General features: G+C 35.2%; 1 protein-coding gene across 1 annotated transcript in view; it reads left to right on the top strand.

Annotated features, from left to right (window-relative positions):
- CDH7 (cadherin 7) overlaps nt 1-15,508 on the top strand; it is a gene marked incomplete at both ends in the record, with an annotated part of 72,122 nt that extends 56,614 nt beyond the window's left edge. The window contains 5 exons of the mRNA XM_082303179.1: nt 1,188-1,324; nt 3,670-3,791; nt 5,205-5,322; nt 7,455-7,706; nt 15,015-15,508. Of these exons, the coding sequence (XP_082159305.1) occupies nt 1,188-1,324; nt 3,670-3,791; nt 5,205-5,322; nt 7,455-7,706; nt 15,015-15,508 (1,123 nt within the window). The remainder of the gene's footprint in view (nt 1-1,187; nt 1,325-3,669; nt 3,792-5,204; nt 5,323-7,454; nt 7,707-15,014) is intronic.
- Between the last annotated feature and the right edge of the window lie 500 nt (nt 15,509-16,008).

The raw sequence follows: 16,008 nt of genomic DNA, 5'->3' as shown, positions 1-16,008 counted from the left end.
AGTAATCCATGAAAACTGCTGTTACTGTTGTTATTACAACTCGTTAGTCTCTCTCTCGCTGTGACATAATGCAGCAAAACAATTCTATCTATGTAACAAGTCTCTGCACTTGGATTATAGAGCTAAGAGGGATAGTTCAAAAAACAGTAATACAGTAAAGAAGAAGATGGTGTATTGCAACACAGAACAAACAAATCGTTTGATAAGATTGTGTCTAGGAAGTCCCATTTTTTAATTGTCTTCCATAATTCTTTCTTTTTATGTTGTTCAAGGGATTTGGTTTGTGTTATATCAATAATTTAATATATTATCAGTGTGACAGTAATTGCAATGATCACACTTGATCTGATTCAGACATTTTAATTCATCCTGAGTACAGGAAAGTGCTCTGGAGTATATACTTGACCTGAATGAGAGTGCAAGAATCTGACCCAATAATAAATCTAATGTTGAGAATATTCCAGTTGTAAATCTAAATTTGCCTAATCAACTGTCCCTTTCTCTCAAAAGGGATATAAGCAAATCACCCACAGACATTTTGACCTTTTCTCTTATGCTATTTTCAGTTTGCTAAGGAGCTCATTTCCCTTTCCTAAAACAAATTGGGAGGTAAAGATATGTTAAGCCAAAGAGTTAAGGGCATGAGCCTGTGTTTGTCTAATGACAGTAAAGCATCTGGAGCTGACAGTGATGACATGCAATCCCTTGACCCTAGTCTGCATCATCTTCCTTTTTTCTCCCTTCCCCTTCAGCTCTGGGTGACTCAGGGGCTCTTCTGCTGGTAATAGAAAGCTTTGTGCTCAGGCTGCCAGCCCCCATGGGATCACTGCCTGGCTTGTAGCAAATTCCAACTCACCTTCTCCTTAGCTGGCTCTCAGGAGGATGCTATTTGATTAATTCCTGAGTTTGACTTACAGCAGAGAGGAAGAAAGAAAAGACAGTGGAATACCTATAACCTCACTTAAGAGGACACTGTAGAAGTGGAGCCCACCACTGTCAGCACAAGTCACTGTGTAATTCTCTCACCTTTGCATGAGGCTTTGCGTCTCTTAATGCCCCACAGAAACTGGACTGAACAATGCTCAAACTAAGGAAACAGTGGAAACACTTTCCCTCTAATAAGAAATCAATGAAATATTTTTACAAAGCTGTAATAAATGAGAAGTTTTCTTTCATCCTTTACCTAGGTATTCGATAGATCGAAACACAGACCTGGAGAGGTATTTCAATATTGATGCCAACAGTGGAGTCATTACAACTGCCAAATCTTTGGACAGGGAAACGAATGCTGTTCATAATATCACAGTTTTGGCCATGGAAAGTCGTAAGTACCCATAGCAAGATTTTTATCAACAGTTTGTGCATAAAGCTTTAGGCTTGGTTGTGATAAGCTTCATTCAGAGAAATTGTGGCAGTTGCAAACCGTGGCAGACAAAAATAACTTATTACTTAATGCAAAAGAAATCTATATAATAAAAATTTAAAAATACAACAGTTTAGGTGTTTGCTCTTTCATTTGCTTCATACCTTGCATATTCTTTTGTCTTCTGAAAGACAAGTACAAAGGGAGTTGAAATATGTTAAGTCAGCAGTCTCCTACCAAGTGTCAATAGAGGAAAAGTGATGTGGAAGGTATGGGGAGACTGGTTACCCCATCCAAGTGAGGGCACTCAGAGTTGATTGCTGTTGGTGAACCACAGCATTCTCAGAAGGTATGAAGAAAAGAGGATGTGAATGCTAATGTGGTTTCATTTTCCTGACTTTAAGGTACCACTGGAGAAGTTATTTTGTATTTGGTATCTTATTCCAATGTAAAATGAAGTGTTTAAAAATGTAATGCTTCAAGAGGGTACAAGAATTCTTCTAATGCCATTTCAAACCTAAACTTGTTCAGCTTTGTATGCGTTCTGTGAAAAACAATATATTTTTGCTTTTATATTTGAAGAATTTATTTCTTCAAATTTCATCCTTAATACTTCTCTTTTGAGCTGTGAGAGTAAAAGAGTTATCAGTTCTCTGGCTTGCTGTTGTAAAAATCAACACTTCTTGATTTCTGTGAGCTTAATATAACATTTAACCTGAATGTTAACATTTATCATTTAGTGTCTCTATGAATTTATCTTGTGTTATCACAAGTCATTGGTCTAAAAACCCAAAATGGAAACCAAAAATTTTCCTGGGTAGTAACAAAACTGATGAGGTAGACAAAGGGCATACCTGAAACAAATGAGAGTCTAGGAGCATAAGCAAAACCTTGTACTGCTTTAATTTATGTTCATACCTGCTTGGTTTTCAATAGACTTAGTGCGGTAAAAGAAAAATTTGGCGTCAAAATTGCTTACTTCTCTGGTATTTCACATGTGGAATGAAAAAAGAAACCAAAAAAACTTTGTGATTTACATTTGGGTGCTTAAAATATTTATTAAAACTTGGTTGCAATACACTATAAAAAGACAGACACGTATTTGCAGTTTTGTGGTTTTTCATTTTGTCCTGCTGTAACACTAACATCACTGTTTGGGGTAAAAAAGGATTATAACATCTCTTTTCCCTGCTCCAAAGAGAAACAAAATAAGTATTGCACTCACTGATATTACTATGCTTAGTCCAAAATATAGTTACTGTTTAAGGTTAAATTAAGCTATTGGACCCTGAACATACTCATATTTTAGCTAGAGATATGTATCAGTTTAAGGATGTGATTCATACTTAAAGTGTTCAACATGTTAATGACTAATACTGTCCTTGCCCAGCTCCGTGGGGTCCCGTGTGCCCCCACAGACGCACGGGTGGGTTCAGTATTACAGTCGGTAGCAGAGAGCTGAGGAGGGCATTTGCGTGCGTTCTGCCAGGAGCACTTTTTGCTACTACACTGTTAAAGCGTGCAGAGACAAATACCAATACGGTCTTGAAGCTCATAGTTTTATCAGGGGGTGGGGAAAAGGCGGGACTAGGGAACGGGGACCAATGGGGAAGCTCTGGGGGAGTGACAAGGAGTAGAGGCGGACAGCCAACCGGGGAATCCAAACTGGAATAGATTACCATAACAGAACAATGCATCCTGGGAGAAGCCTGTATGTTCACCTTAATTTCAGGAGGTTCTTGAAGTACTAGGGACTTGTCTTACTGAAAACTCTCTGTCTCTTGTAATGTATGTTCACTGGCCACCACAAATGACAGTATTGAAATAGTTGCGTGTGCACTTCAAATACTTTGGGATTTGCTTCAGAGTGCAGTTTTTTTTTCACTTATATACAGCTGATAAAATTCTGGTTTTGACTTTTAACAGACAGACCCATCTGAATTTCAGAAAAAAACCCCAAACATTGCACCCATAATAATCATGCTATTCCCAGTATGAGCAGTGATGTTCTGGATAGCTTGGTGATGATTTTACATCATCTTGCTCTTATCCTTCCATGTGATGTGATTCAATGCTGTGATTAGTGAGTTAGATTTCCAGTTTATCCTGAGAGTAAAATCTTAGTTTAATTGAAGCAGCTGGAGGTCCAGAAGATCAAGACAAGAGCTTCGTATGTATTTGAGGGAGGGATTATAATTGATTTGACATGCATATCCAAAAGAAGAATGCAAATGAAAAAGATAATGACCTTTAGAATAACTTTCAGGGATCTTCTCTAAATTGTTTTGTTGGACTTTTTCCTGTAGAGAATCCAGCACAGATTGGGAGAGGCTATGTAGCCATCACTATCCTTGACATCAATGACAATGCCCCTGAGTTTGCCATGGAGTATGAGACAACTGTCTGTGAAAATGCTCAGCCTGGTCAGGTATGTCTTGATAGGTTTTATGTTTATTTTTACCAGATAGGCAATCATTCCTTATGAAAGCCTTCCAGATTTAAGATAAAGAAAAAACATAAGAGTAAAAATGAAGCTTTGGTGAACAGTACAAGCAAACAGTAAGAAAGATGCAAGTATAAAAATTACTAGTTGAAAGTAGCGTTAAAGTCTCTTTCTTACTGGTATAACTGATACATTTTGCTTAACTCATCTAATTTTGGATAATACTAAAAATACATACTTCCTCCTAATTGTGGTGGGAAGTGGGAAGGAGTAACATAAAAGTTATTCTGAGACTAAAGGCCTGCCACTGCAGAAATGAGTACACACTTTTATTCCCCCTAGGAAGCATGGACCTTAAGGACACAGTTTCACAAGGGAATTATGTCCCTATTTTTTATTCCTGTATTTTCAACTACCCAAATATCTTCCAAGTAGTCCTAGACTCAACTAAATCCATCTCCTGTTGTTTGTCCTTGGTGTCCATCATATTTGGCCTTTTACTCTCTGTGGAAGACCTCACAAAATTCATGTACTTTGTATCAGTCTCTCCTCCCACTTCCAGAAAACTAGTAGATGTTGCACCTGCATAGATCCCACACAGTCCCTGGAACACTTTGCACTTTTGTGACTTCTCCCAGTGTATTGTGATTCCTGTGGTAGATCTTGTTTACTGCACATTTCAAAATCACCTCATAATTTAAATTCTGAACAAAACCACTATGATTATCAGCTTGTGTTCATGAGAAACACAGACTCGGCATACTCTTATTGTTGCACCTGTCTGTTTTCCCTGTGCTCTGGTCAGAAGAGGACCAGAGAATTGAAGTTTCCAATTTTTGTGGATATTAAGCAGTGGTGGCACTTTCTTTAGAGGTAGATTTTGATAGAATTTTAGCAAATGAAACTTAAAAAAAATAGTAATGAAATTCCAGAAAATATTAATATGCTTATGCTGTGCCTTTCTGGTTTTCATTATATTAAAAAAAAAAAAAAAACAAAAACCAAACCAAACCAAACATGAATTCTAATGCTCAAAAGCATCACAGTTTCCTTGTGAAGGCTTAAAACATTGCTTGTAACCACTGATAACTACACTAAGAGCCATCCAGAAGATACACTTCTTTCACTGCGATGTACTTTATTACTCCAAGCTCTTGTGAATGACAGGACCTAACTTTCTCCCAGGCACTGAAGAGCATTGCTTTGGCCAATAAATTTGGTACAGGTAAAGAATTGAGTCACTCTTTAACAGTGTCTCTACATGCTTAGGAGATTAGAAAATCAAAATGCAAGATGATTAGAACTCAAGGGAGTGTTAATATTTTGATGGGTAACAGGGAGGTTATGTAATGTACATGCACATATGCTTCAATTAAACCCTGATGTATCTCAAAACAGGTGATCCAAAAAATTAGTGCAATTGATAAGGATGATCCACCAAACGGCCATCAGTTCTATTTCAGTTTAACAGCAGAGGCAGCAAATAACCACAATTTTACATTGCAGGACAACAAAGGTAAGAAAATTTTGATTTGGTAAATATTCACCACTAGAAGCTTTCATTTTCAATGAAGCATGCTTATTATGACCTACATAAACTTCTGTTCTGGTGAGAACATAAACTACAATCAGCCTGCAAAATATTTTTATCTGTAGACTATTTGTCAAAGGAATTAAGCTGTTGTTTGAGTCATTTAAAGCCTTGAGCCAAACAGAGCAGCATCAAATCTTTAAATCCTTTATTTTTTTTTTTCCCATCAGTCACTCTTCACATTTTTTTCCCTGTATTTATAGGTTTTTATCTAAATTAGATTTTACCTTGAGGCAGTGACTGAATAATGTCCAGGAATTCATGTCTTATTAGTATAAACTCAGGGCATTTAAAATGAGTGCACGGTTAACAGAGATGTTTTGTGATTTGTGAGGAATTTGTTTTTTTTTCTTTTAGAAAGACATATCTTTTCAGTAACTAAGTATATCCCCTTTTGAAGAATGCTTTTGATAATGAAAGCTGCCTATAATATTTGTACAGACTTCTTATGACGTTTTCCTCAAAGACTCCCATTGACATCACATTTCTCTTAGTTAAAGTATCTGAGAACACACTCTAATTACTGCCCTCATTAGTTGCACTGCACAGTATAGCAGCTGGGCACGAGTCAGGCAGTTTATTTATTAGTTGAAACAAACAGAACTAAATCGACACTGTATTGCTCTGTGTTGCTCTTTTATGGATCTGTACTAAGCCAAAGCTACAAAGTCATCTTATTAGAAAAGCAAAAAACCAGACATATGGACACTGAAGGCCACTGTTTGTACAGGCAGACTTTGAATAATATTCAGTAAGTGTAATGTGTGACCTAATAAAAGTCTTTCACACAGGTCTTCATTGCCTTACTTTACATGTAATTAATGAAAAGCTTAATTTTCTTCATATGAACAGCTTGCGATTTGAAACTAATAGAATATAGAAGACTAATAGCAGCAATGATCAAAATAATAAAAGTGCATTAGAATATGACTGTTCAGAAATCTGACATCATGAGTACTACAAAGTACATAATGAAAACAGAGGCCCTCCTCTAAAGAACTTACAATGTGATAAAAATAATAACAGACTTTTGTAATGCCTGTAAAATCAGTGGAGTTACAAGACAAAGCAGCAGTTGCCTCATTCAAGATTATTCGTTAATTTAATGCATATTTAATGTGAGGTTATATCAAGGTGTTTGCTTGATATAACCTCATAGGTCTATTATGACCTAGATTGATCATAATATGATCTAATCTATTAATATCTAGAGGTTAATCTATCATAAGATAGGTCATAATAGATGACACGATAACTTTACTGACTACCTGTCTATAAATAGATAGGTAAGTACATATAAATAGATAGACAGACCAACTGAATGAACATTTCTATCTATACATCCTGGGGGATGTAGCTCCCTGCCTCTCAGAAGCTCTCAATCTGTGTTGAACACAGTGAGTTTTGCCCATATCTTCTTGAACACATGGGCTTTTTAGTCACACAGCTCAGAGCACTGTCAAACTATACATCTTAGACTGATTATAATAGCCATCTTGAATCTCAGAAGAATCTGAAAACAACTGCATGTCTCTGTAGCATGCACAATTACCTGCATTTGTGCACTGACTGGATTATTTTTGCATTCAAAAAATATTTCATTGATCTTCAGAACCTATTATCCTATTAATATGGTCATTGCGTCCATTAATAGGATACCTGTATCTGTAAATAATTGAAATAGATGCTTGCAAATTAACTGGAAATATAGATACTTAATCTGATCACTGACGGGTAATTTTTTTTCTTTTTTGTAATGATGTCATCGTCAACTGTGTATCAAGAGTGTGAAACTGTGAGCTTAGCTAAAATGAAATGGACCTCTGCAATTTTGAAATAATCTTTTGTTAAAAATAGAAATCTTCTTGTTTAGTTGGGTGTGATTTCTCAGTTGATCTTACCTCTGCAACTTCAAAAATATATGACTGGGAAAGTTAAACTTGTTGAAGTAATATGAATGTTTTTATGAAGTGATTAAGTAGAAGGCTATAGTATTTATAGACTTATGTTTTAGAAAAGTCACGTTTTATAATTTGTCTTTTTATTCCTTTATCTAGATAATACTGCAACAGTATTAACCAAAAGAAACGGGTTTCGGAGACAGGAACAGTCTGTTTTCTACTTGCCAATATTCATAGTGGACAGTGGATCACCTTCACTTAGTAGCACTAATACTCTCACCATCAGGGTCTGTGATTGTGATGCAGATGGTATTGCTCAGACGTGCAATGCAGAAGCATATATCTTGCCTGCAGGACTTAGCACTGGAGCCCTGATAGCAATATTGGCTTGTGTCTTGACACTGCTAGGTATGTCTTTTTTCTGTTACCCTTATTTTCCATTCAACACATAGTAGCAGAAGATATATGCATATAAGCTTCAACATTCCCCTTCACCCTAATTTCTGTAAACACGCACAGATAGTATTCAAGGAAGAGCAGCATTTTGTATCATGAACACAAGAAAACCTTTAGACTGGGATTATCAATTTGCATACTTTGTTTCTATATTAAACTGCCTCCAGACAGATATAAGAAATAACAGTAAAAGAAAAAAATATTACTTTCCTCAAATTCAATATTTAAAAGATAGACAATTCCGTTTATGGAAGCATTTGGTTTAGCATACTCACCATATAACCAGTATCAGTGTGTTCCTTTTCCACAGGAATAAGTGTTTTTAAACTTCTATTGATTTGCATAGAAAAAAGATATTCAGAAAATGCAACAGATGTAATTTACTGATGAGAATCATAACTGATTGACATAATCTACAGAGTGATCTTTTGTTACTTTGATAACACAGTTGGATTTTATGTTGAGCAGTGAAACTGCAACTAGATAAAAGGCAGTGGAAAAGAGTGGAATAGTGTCAACATCCTAGTTTGCCTAGCATTTCTCATGTAATACCTAGTCATTAAACAGTAAAGGGTCAAATCAAGAAATAAAGATAAAGGATCAGGTGAGCAAAAGTGAGGTTTTGCCTATTGTCTGAAAATTCATATGGTAACAAGGGTACCCGGGGTTCAGCACACAAGAACTTTCATCAGTGTTGTTATCAATTAAGAGATTTTTCTATTCCCTGTCTGGACGTACCAGTCTAAGGAAAGGTAGAAGGCCACAGTCTTATGTTGGTATAATCTCAGTGATGTTCTATCTGTCACTGTTGCCAAAGTAATTTAGATAGGTCAAATCAAGAGACTTGTGTCCAAACTTCTGTTCATGACAATATTTCTACCATGTATAGATACATCTTCATTAGCACTCTTGATTCGGGTCACTGGAAACCATTAGAAGGAAATGTTCCTTCTGCTAAAATATTTCTAAAGGACTCCAAAATGAAAAACCTGTTGCATACTTTTTTTACAGAGTAATAAAAATCATTACCTCTGCAATGAACTGAACCAACTTACTCAGTAGCTATATATATATATATATAGGAGGTGGCATTTCTAAAGTTTTCCATCTCCGTGACATAAAAAAAATCTAACACCATAAGCCTTTATTCTCACTCAACACATGGTAGGCCTAGGTTTATGAAATGAAAGGGAATTATTGCCAAAAGTTTTAATGAACATTTTTAAATACCATTTTTCTAGTAGCATTTCTAGCCAATTTATGTACACAAGTGAACTTTATCTGGACAAGAAGCTAAATGTTAGAGTTCAAAAAGATATAAAAATATTCTCTTTTATCAACTGGCATTAGTATCAGCGAAAAAACACCTGTTTTAAACTTTAGTCCAATATACTTAGGAACAAAATTTCTGTAACCATAGCAATTCATTTGATCCCAAAATGAAATGTCACCATTTCTGTTGTACGTGAGAAAGGAGCCTCTGAAGATTACATAGGAAACTGCTGTAGGTACCATACAGCCTGGTCTTGCCGTAAACTTTTCTTAAATAGAAGCTGTATGATTTCAAGTCGATCATTGAGTGGAGACACAGCATGTTGGCACCACATAACTTGATTATTCTACTCAGTACACCAGGGTTCAAATGCAACCAGTAGATCAAGAAACTTGAGCTTTTATTCCAGTCATTTTTAAAGTGTTCTGAACAAGGGTTTGGTAAAAAATCTTGCATATTACCACATTACCATTGATTTTATTTGACAAAGACTTTGGGTTTCTGAAGTCATCTGTTTGAAGGCATCAACATTGTTTATCCAAAAAGACATTTGTATGGGCCATCATCACTTCCAGTCTAAGCTGTTCCTTTTGAGTACATTTCAGAGCTGCAGGAACAGGTTAGACTGCATTTATATGATAGCCCTGGCTTTGAGTGCTGCATTTTAGTACTGTGTTCTGTTTTATTGTCAGCCACATGCCAGTGTCCACAAGGAAGAAGTACCTAAGCATCACTGATGCCCAGTGAACCCCAGCCAACTGTTACAGCTTGTCTGGTCCCAGAGCCTTTCTTCTCTCGTTTGTTCTTAGAACATATTTTCTGGGCCCAACTGCATGGTGGTATTGCTAGGAATTTACTTTTTCCCTTTTGCTCTTTGCATTAATTCCTGAGAAAAATGCTGAAGATCCACTAGTACTGCATAAAAACAGGCTTCAGCTGTTGGCAAGTGAACTGGGACAAGGGATGCACATTTTTGTGTAAGACTTTTATCAGTGAAAAGAGGTGGATCAATATCTTTTTCTGACCCAAGATTACCATCCAGTGTAAATGCAGTCACATTGATCAATGTCATTTTAATATGGGTGCCAGTTGTAAAGCAGAAAAGGCATGAAATTTGCATAAATTGAATGAATACATATGTTCTGGCACCAGTGTCTTGAATTCTCAACTAGCTCTCCTTTTCTTAAGGTTAGTATGATATACTCTATGTTCTTTCCCCATACATCCCTTTGTCTTATATATAACAATTTGTCTCTACCAAGGCCCAGATTGTCTCAGTGGGATTTCTTATTACTTTTACTTAAGCAACCAATCAATTTTAGATAAGCACAATATTTTCACAGACCCTACAAAGGAAGAACATTACTAAATCATATTATTTTGTGATAATTGCATATAACATGGTATACACTTCTTTTTCAAACTAAAATAATTTTAGAAGTTAAAAACATTTAAAAACAAAATCTCTTTCTATCTTCATACTGACTGATGGAGATTAAATGGTAAATTTTATTTCAAAAGAAAGTTCCAGTACTTTGTTAATTACTCAATACGGCTTTCCAATTATGCAGTAAGGCTAAGTTTTACAGAAAGAAAAAAAAATCTAAAAAAATCATAAAAAGCATATGAAAGTAGTAGTAATTGGATTAATTTGGGATTGCACATAATTTTGAGGAAAGTAAGCAGGAATTTTTTAACTGTTCTGAAAATTATATGGTAATTTAATTCAAGGTAATTTGTTTTTCAGTTAGCATCTTCCAGACACAGTAATTGCTTTTGTAACAACTGTTTAGCATAAAATGTTTACATAAAATCACACACACAGAATATTCACCTGTAGATAACCTAATTGCATTTGAGAGCTTAAGTATTTTCTTTGTATTGATTCAATGGAAAGTTAGATTGGAACAATACTTTCTCATGATTTTTGTCTTTCATGCTTCTGAATGTAATCTATTAGTGTCACCTATTTTCTTGGAAAGACTGAAGAAAGCTTCCTATTGGTGTGGCACTAGAGTTTACAAATTAGTAATACATTGATAAAACTTCAAAATACAGCTTTAAATAATTATTTTTTCAGTTGAAAGACAGCAAATTTTTTATCATTATCACAATACCCGGAAAACCCAAATTAAATCAGAACACATAACTGTGATTTGTAAACAAGAAGAAACAGTTCAAGTCATAAGAATCTAATTCTCTAAATAGGTATAACGTGTACAGAATGTGACTATGTAATATGTGTGGAGTTTGGCTTTGCAGTTTTAAAAGTGATAAATGTGTAACTGGAGGAAAACATTTAACTGGGATTAACAACACTTCCAGAAAGTAGTTGAATAAGAAATGCAGCAGCTGTTTTCTGAAAGTTAGGGACCTGATTAGGGTCACTCAGTGTGAGCATTTAAAGGTCACCATCACTTTGCAAATATCAGTCCAAACTGATTAAACAACAGGTTTAAGTGAAGGTATAAGTGGGAATTAAATTCGAGTTTCTTGAGTCTTGGCCTCTATAATCCCCAAAATTTATCTGCCTGTACTGCCTATACCTGTAGGTATAACTAAATAGGCTATTAGTGTGCTGTTTAGATGGCTGAGGATCTCCAATCATCAGCTTTATGAATCATGACACACCTAAGGCATAAACCAGTGTGCTGATCTGCTTGCAGCTGATGTGGCTTATTGCTATAGTAAATTCCTGGCTTAGGGGTGTAGTGTATACAAAGCATGGTAATGCTTGTGATTTAGCTCTGAGACCTACTGTATAGCTCTGTGCCTCACTGTATAGCTCTGCATGTTGTCTTCTCTCTCAGGGTGTCTCATAACTTTTATGACTTCCTTACAATTATGTTGCAATTGCCTTGAGTACAAAAGGAAAAATTAGTACTAAACCAGGGAAATATGTTCAGGTGACCTAAACCTGACTTTTTACCAGATCATACCAAAATGGAAATTTCCTGGTAATTCTAGAAAGAGCACTGCAAAATGGCAAAGCAAAAATCCACTCTTGCATTCAAAGGTGTTTGTTTAAAGACTGATTTGGGTATACTGAAACTATGAACATTAGTGTTAAATCTATACTGACACAAGGATTAAACTGTGTATTACCTCAGCTAATATAAAGACAAACAAAATTTTTTTCTCGGCTGTTGTACCTATTAAAGGAAATCAATGTTTCCAACAATGCAGGTAAATCAGAAGAATTAAAAGGTTAGTTTAAATCTGTCTTTGTTAATTCTGGTTGTTAAGTCTTTATAATCAGTTGCTTAAAATATTGATTGATTTCTTTATTTGTTACATCACATATGAAATCTGCATTGTCACTTCATCTCTTTAGTATGAGTTGGGTGTATCAGCATGGAGCCAATCTAGTGCCCTCAATGTGCAATACATATGTGCCTAAAGGTTTTCCACCGTATTATTTCTTTTCTAAGAATCATGAAATTAGGTTTTTAGAAGTTTGGCCAGTCCCTAATTACTAACTTAATCTCTGCTTTTGTCATAAATGTAGGAAATAAAAGCCCGCCGTGACTTAATGAGAAATGAAAAAACTTTGAAATAATTTGCATTTGATTTAGATATCAGTGGAAGTTGTTTAGGGCTTGTATTCATCTCTGCAGCTGCAATGTAGCTAAAGCTTTGTTCATTTAGAGGTTAAACTTTATTGTTCATGGCTGTTGGAAAGGCTAGAAATTAATAATCTTATAAAGTCATCTAAATGCTAAAATATTTAACCTTTAGAAAGGCTCCATATTTTTCTTGGCTTCAAGCAAGTGTGAGAGGTAGAAAGAACACTATATAAAACATTCATTGTATCTTGATTTTTATTGTACCTTTAGGCAGACCTTCCTACTAAGCTTCGTATTTTACACTTATTAGCAGGTCTTTAACTTTCAACATGAAGTATGTTAAAAAGGACAGTAGAGTGAAAATGCATTTACACTTGTGTAAAGTAAATGATTATCTGCTTACTTATATGGCAATAAAAAAATGTGGCAGCAAATGTTAAAAATAATAGTTAAAAAAATTATGTCAATAGAAATCTTGGTTTAAATATATATTCGTATTGTCAGCAAGCTAATTTGCCTTTCACTTTAAAATATCTTTTACAATGAGGAAAAACATTAAGAATGGAGTGCAATTGTCGCTGATGACAATTTTATGTTCTCTGCCGTATAATTTACAGCTTAATTTGTATTATACAAATATCAGAATGTTTTGGAATTCCACAAATGTCACTTTAAAGGTCAATATTTCATATTATTAAACTGCTTATGTAAATATTGTTTGAAGCAAAATGCCCCAAACTAATGGCTTCTGAATTCAATACATAAAGCATGAATCAGGTAGATGCCAGGGGCAAAAAACATGAAAGGGTGATGCTGATTACGAAGTAATATAGTCATGAGACATCTATTAGTAGATGGATTATTGGATGTGTGCTTGGTAGCTACTGAGAAAAGAGGAAAGAATTGTTGCCTAATATATTTGTCAAAAAGTTTAGGGGAAAAAAAAACCTAGGTGCAGTTTTATTTTTAGGCATGTGTGGCTCCAAAGGGAAATAACAATTGTGCAGAAATGCATGTCCTGCTTTATTTAGTTCCAAATAGTGCCATAATATCTGTAGACACATGCAGCTTTGTTGCATGTACAAATTAATGGTTTATTCTAGCCAAGAAATCCTAATATTAAACCATTCCTCACAATGGCTAGATTGATACTGATTTTAAGATTCCTCCATGAAAAGAAAGGCTTTCAAGAAAAGTAGTCCTACATCATGCAATTTTTGGAGGCCACTTTTGAGACTACCTAGCGAACCTCAAGCTTAATATTATCTATATCACCTTTTAGCTTTTGCTTTTCCATATGTTTCTACAACATTTAATTGGCATTGTAATTAAAGATTGAAAACCTTATGAATGCATATATTCACATATTCTTAACATTAAAAATAATCATAAAATCAGAAGAGATTAATTAAATGTAGAATGTCACTTTTCAAAGTACTGTTATTTTTACAGTCATATTGAATGTCTGTTATTTCCTAAGAGTATCATTAACTCAGCAAATGTTATCCAGATGCTACAATATAGTATTAAACATTTTCTAGGAGGATGATTCAGACTCCATCATGTCCCACAGATGGATGCAATATCCATAGTATTGGTTCCATATTTTTTCTGTCAGCAATGATGTTTCTCTACCAAATTGTATTAGAGCAAGAGGACCCTTGAGCTACTTTCTTGCAGTGCTTTTGACTGTCACTGCAGTTTAGTATTAGCTTTCAAGTGGAAAAAAACTTTAAGGACTAAAATTAAATAACCAGTTACATTTCTAGTACTGGTTCATCCAGTAAACTCCAGCCCTAGCAGTTCTCATTAGATGTAAGTCATAAATCTGTAGTACTTTGCACTTTTCAGGAAAGAGAGATCTTATATAAGGGTGGTTTTATTCCATGAACTAACAGTCTGATTTTACACATTGCTTAACAATTTGTTGTTCTCCAATCTATAATTTTTTAACTTTATTTTTGTTCAGCAGGTATTGGTCATACATTTTAATTCAGTCACTTCCCAAACCATAGTTTTTGAATTCTATTCCGTTAATTTACGAATGTGCTTTTATCACTTGGGCATTTAAGAGTTCAGGAAAAGGTCTTTATTTTTTTATTATTATTATCATTTCTTGGCTGTTAGATTGTCATAATCAGACTGAACCAGTATTGAAATTTATGTTTAGCAGACATTGTGGGTTATAGAATTAGAGATGAAGATGCTAATCCTGAATGATTAGGGAAATAGATTCTTTAGGGTCTAAAAAGCTTACAGTTTAAAAGTTATTTCAGAACCTGCTAGGTTTCACATCAAACTGCATAAATTTCTTGCTATTTCCATATATATTTGCCATATAAATTAATGAGTACTTCCAATATTAGGAAGAATATGAGAAAACTTCAGCACAGCTAAAACTCTAGCTTTTCTTTGTTCCAGTTCTTGTCTTGCTGATTGTCACCATGAGGCGACGGAAAAAAGAGCCCCTCATTTTTGATGAAGAGAGAGATATCAGAGAAAACATTGTCAGGTACGATGATGAGGGTGGTGGAGAAGAAGACACAGAGGCTTTTGATATGGCTGCCTTGAGGAACCTCAACATCATGCGAGACACCAAGACCAGAAGGGATGTGACACCTGAGATTCAGTTCTTGAGCAGACCAACTTTTAAAAGTATCCCAGATAATGTCATTTTTAGGGAATTTATCTGGGAAAGACTAAAGGAAGCTGACGTGGACCCCTGCGCGCCACCCTACGACTCCCTGCAGACATACGCATTTGAGGGGAACGGCTCGGTGGCAGAGTCGCTCAGTTCTTTAGATTCCATCAGCTCAAACTCTGACCAGAACTACGATTACCTCAGTGACTGGGGCCCTCGTTTTAAAAGGCTTGCAGATATGTATGGGACTGGACCAGACTGCTTATACTCCTAGCCTTGGAACCTTTCTCTGAAAATGCACTGAAGAATATTAAAACAGAAAACTCAACCTTACAGACTGAGGAAAGTTGTAAATATTTCTCCATTTTTAAAATTTTAGGTTGGTTTTTTTTTTGCCTTGGTGGAACATATCTTCATTAGACTTGTCCTAGGGACTGCACTGACCACACAAAATATGAGCATTTGGTGGCATTTTTGATAAAATGAAATGCTCAGCCACGTTCAAATAGATAGCAACCCTCAAATACCTGCAGAGGCAACTCACTTTTAAGAGTGTGCAGTCACTTCAGAGAGCTGGTGATACTCTGTAGATGCCTTCACAGTTTTGCTATATTGAGAATACAGAGTCTCTTGTTTAAGAAGAAATAAACTTTCAAGTATATAACTCAACACAATATTACAATACATGGTATTTACACATGCAAGGGTTTTTTTAGCAAATTTTCTTTACAGTGGGCATACAGCTTACTAGAACAAAAGCAGAAGGACTGATGA

This window comes from Coloeus monedula, assembly GCF_965178545.1.
Source record: "Coloeus monedula genome assembly, chromosome: 1".
Taxonomy (NCBI): domain Eukaryota; kingdom Metazoa; phylum Chordata; class Aves; order Passeriformes; family Corvidae; genus Coloeus; species Coloeus monedula.
The sequence above is the reverse complement of the archived record's forward strand: the minus strand, read 5'-3'. Positions and strand labels throughout refer to the sequence as shown.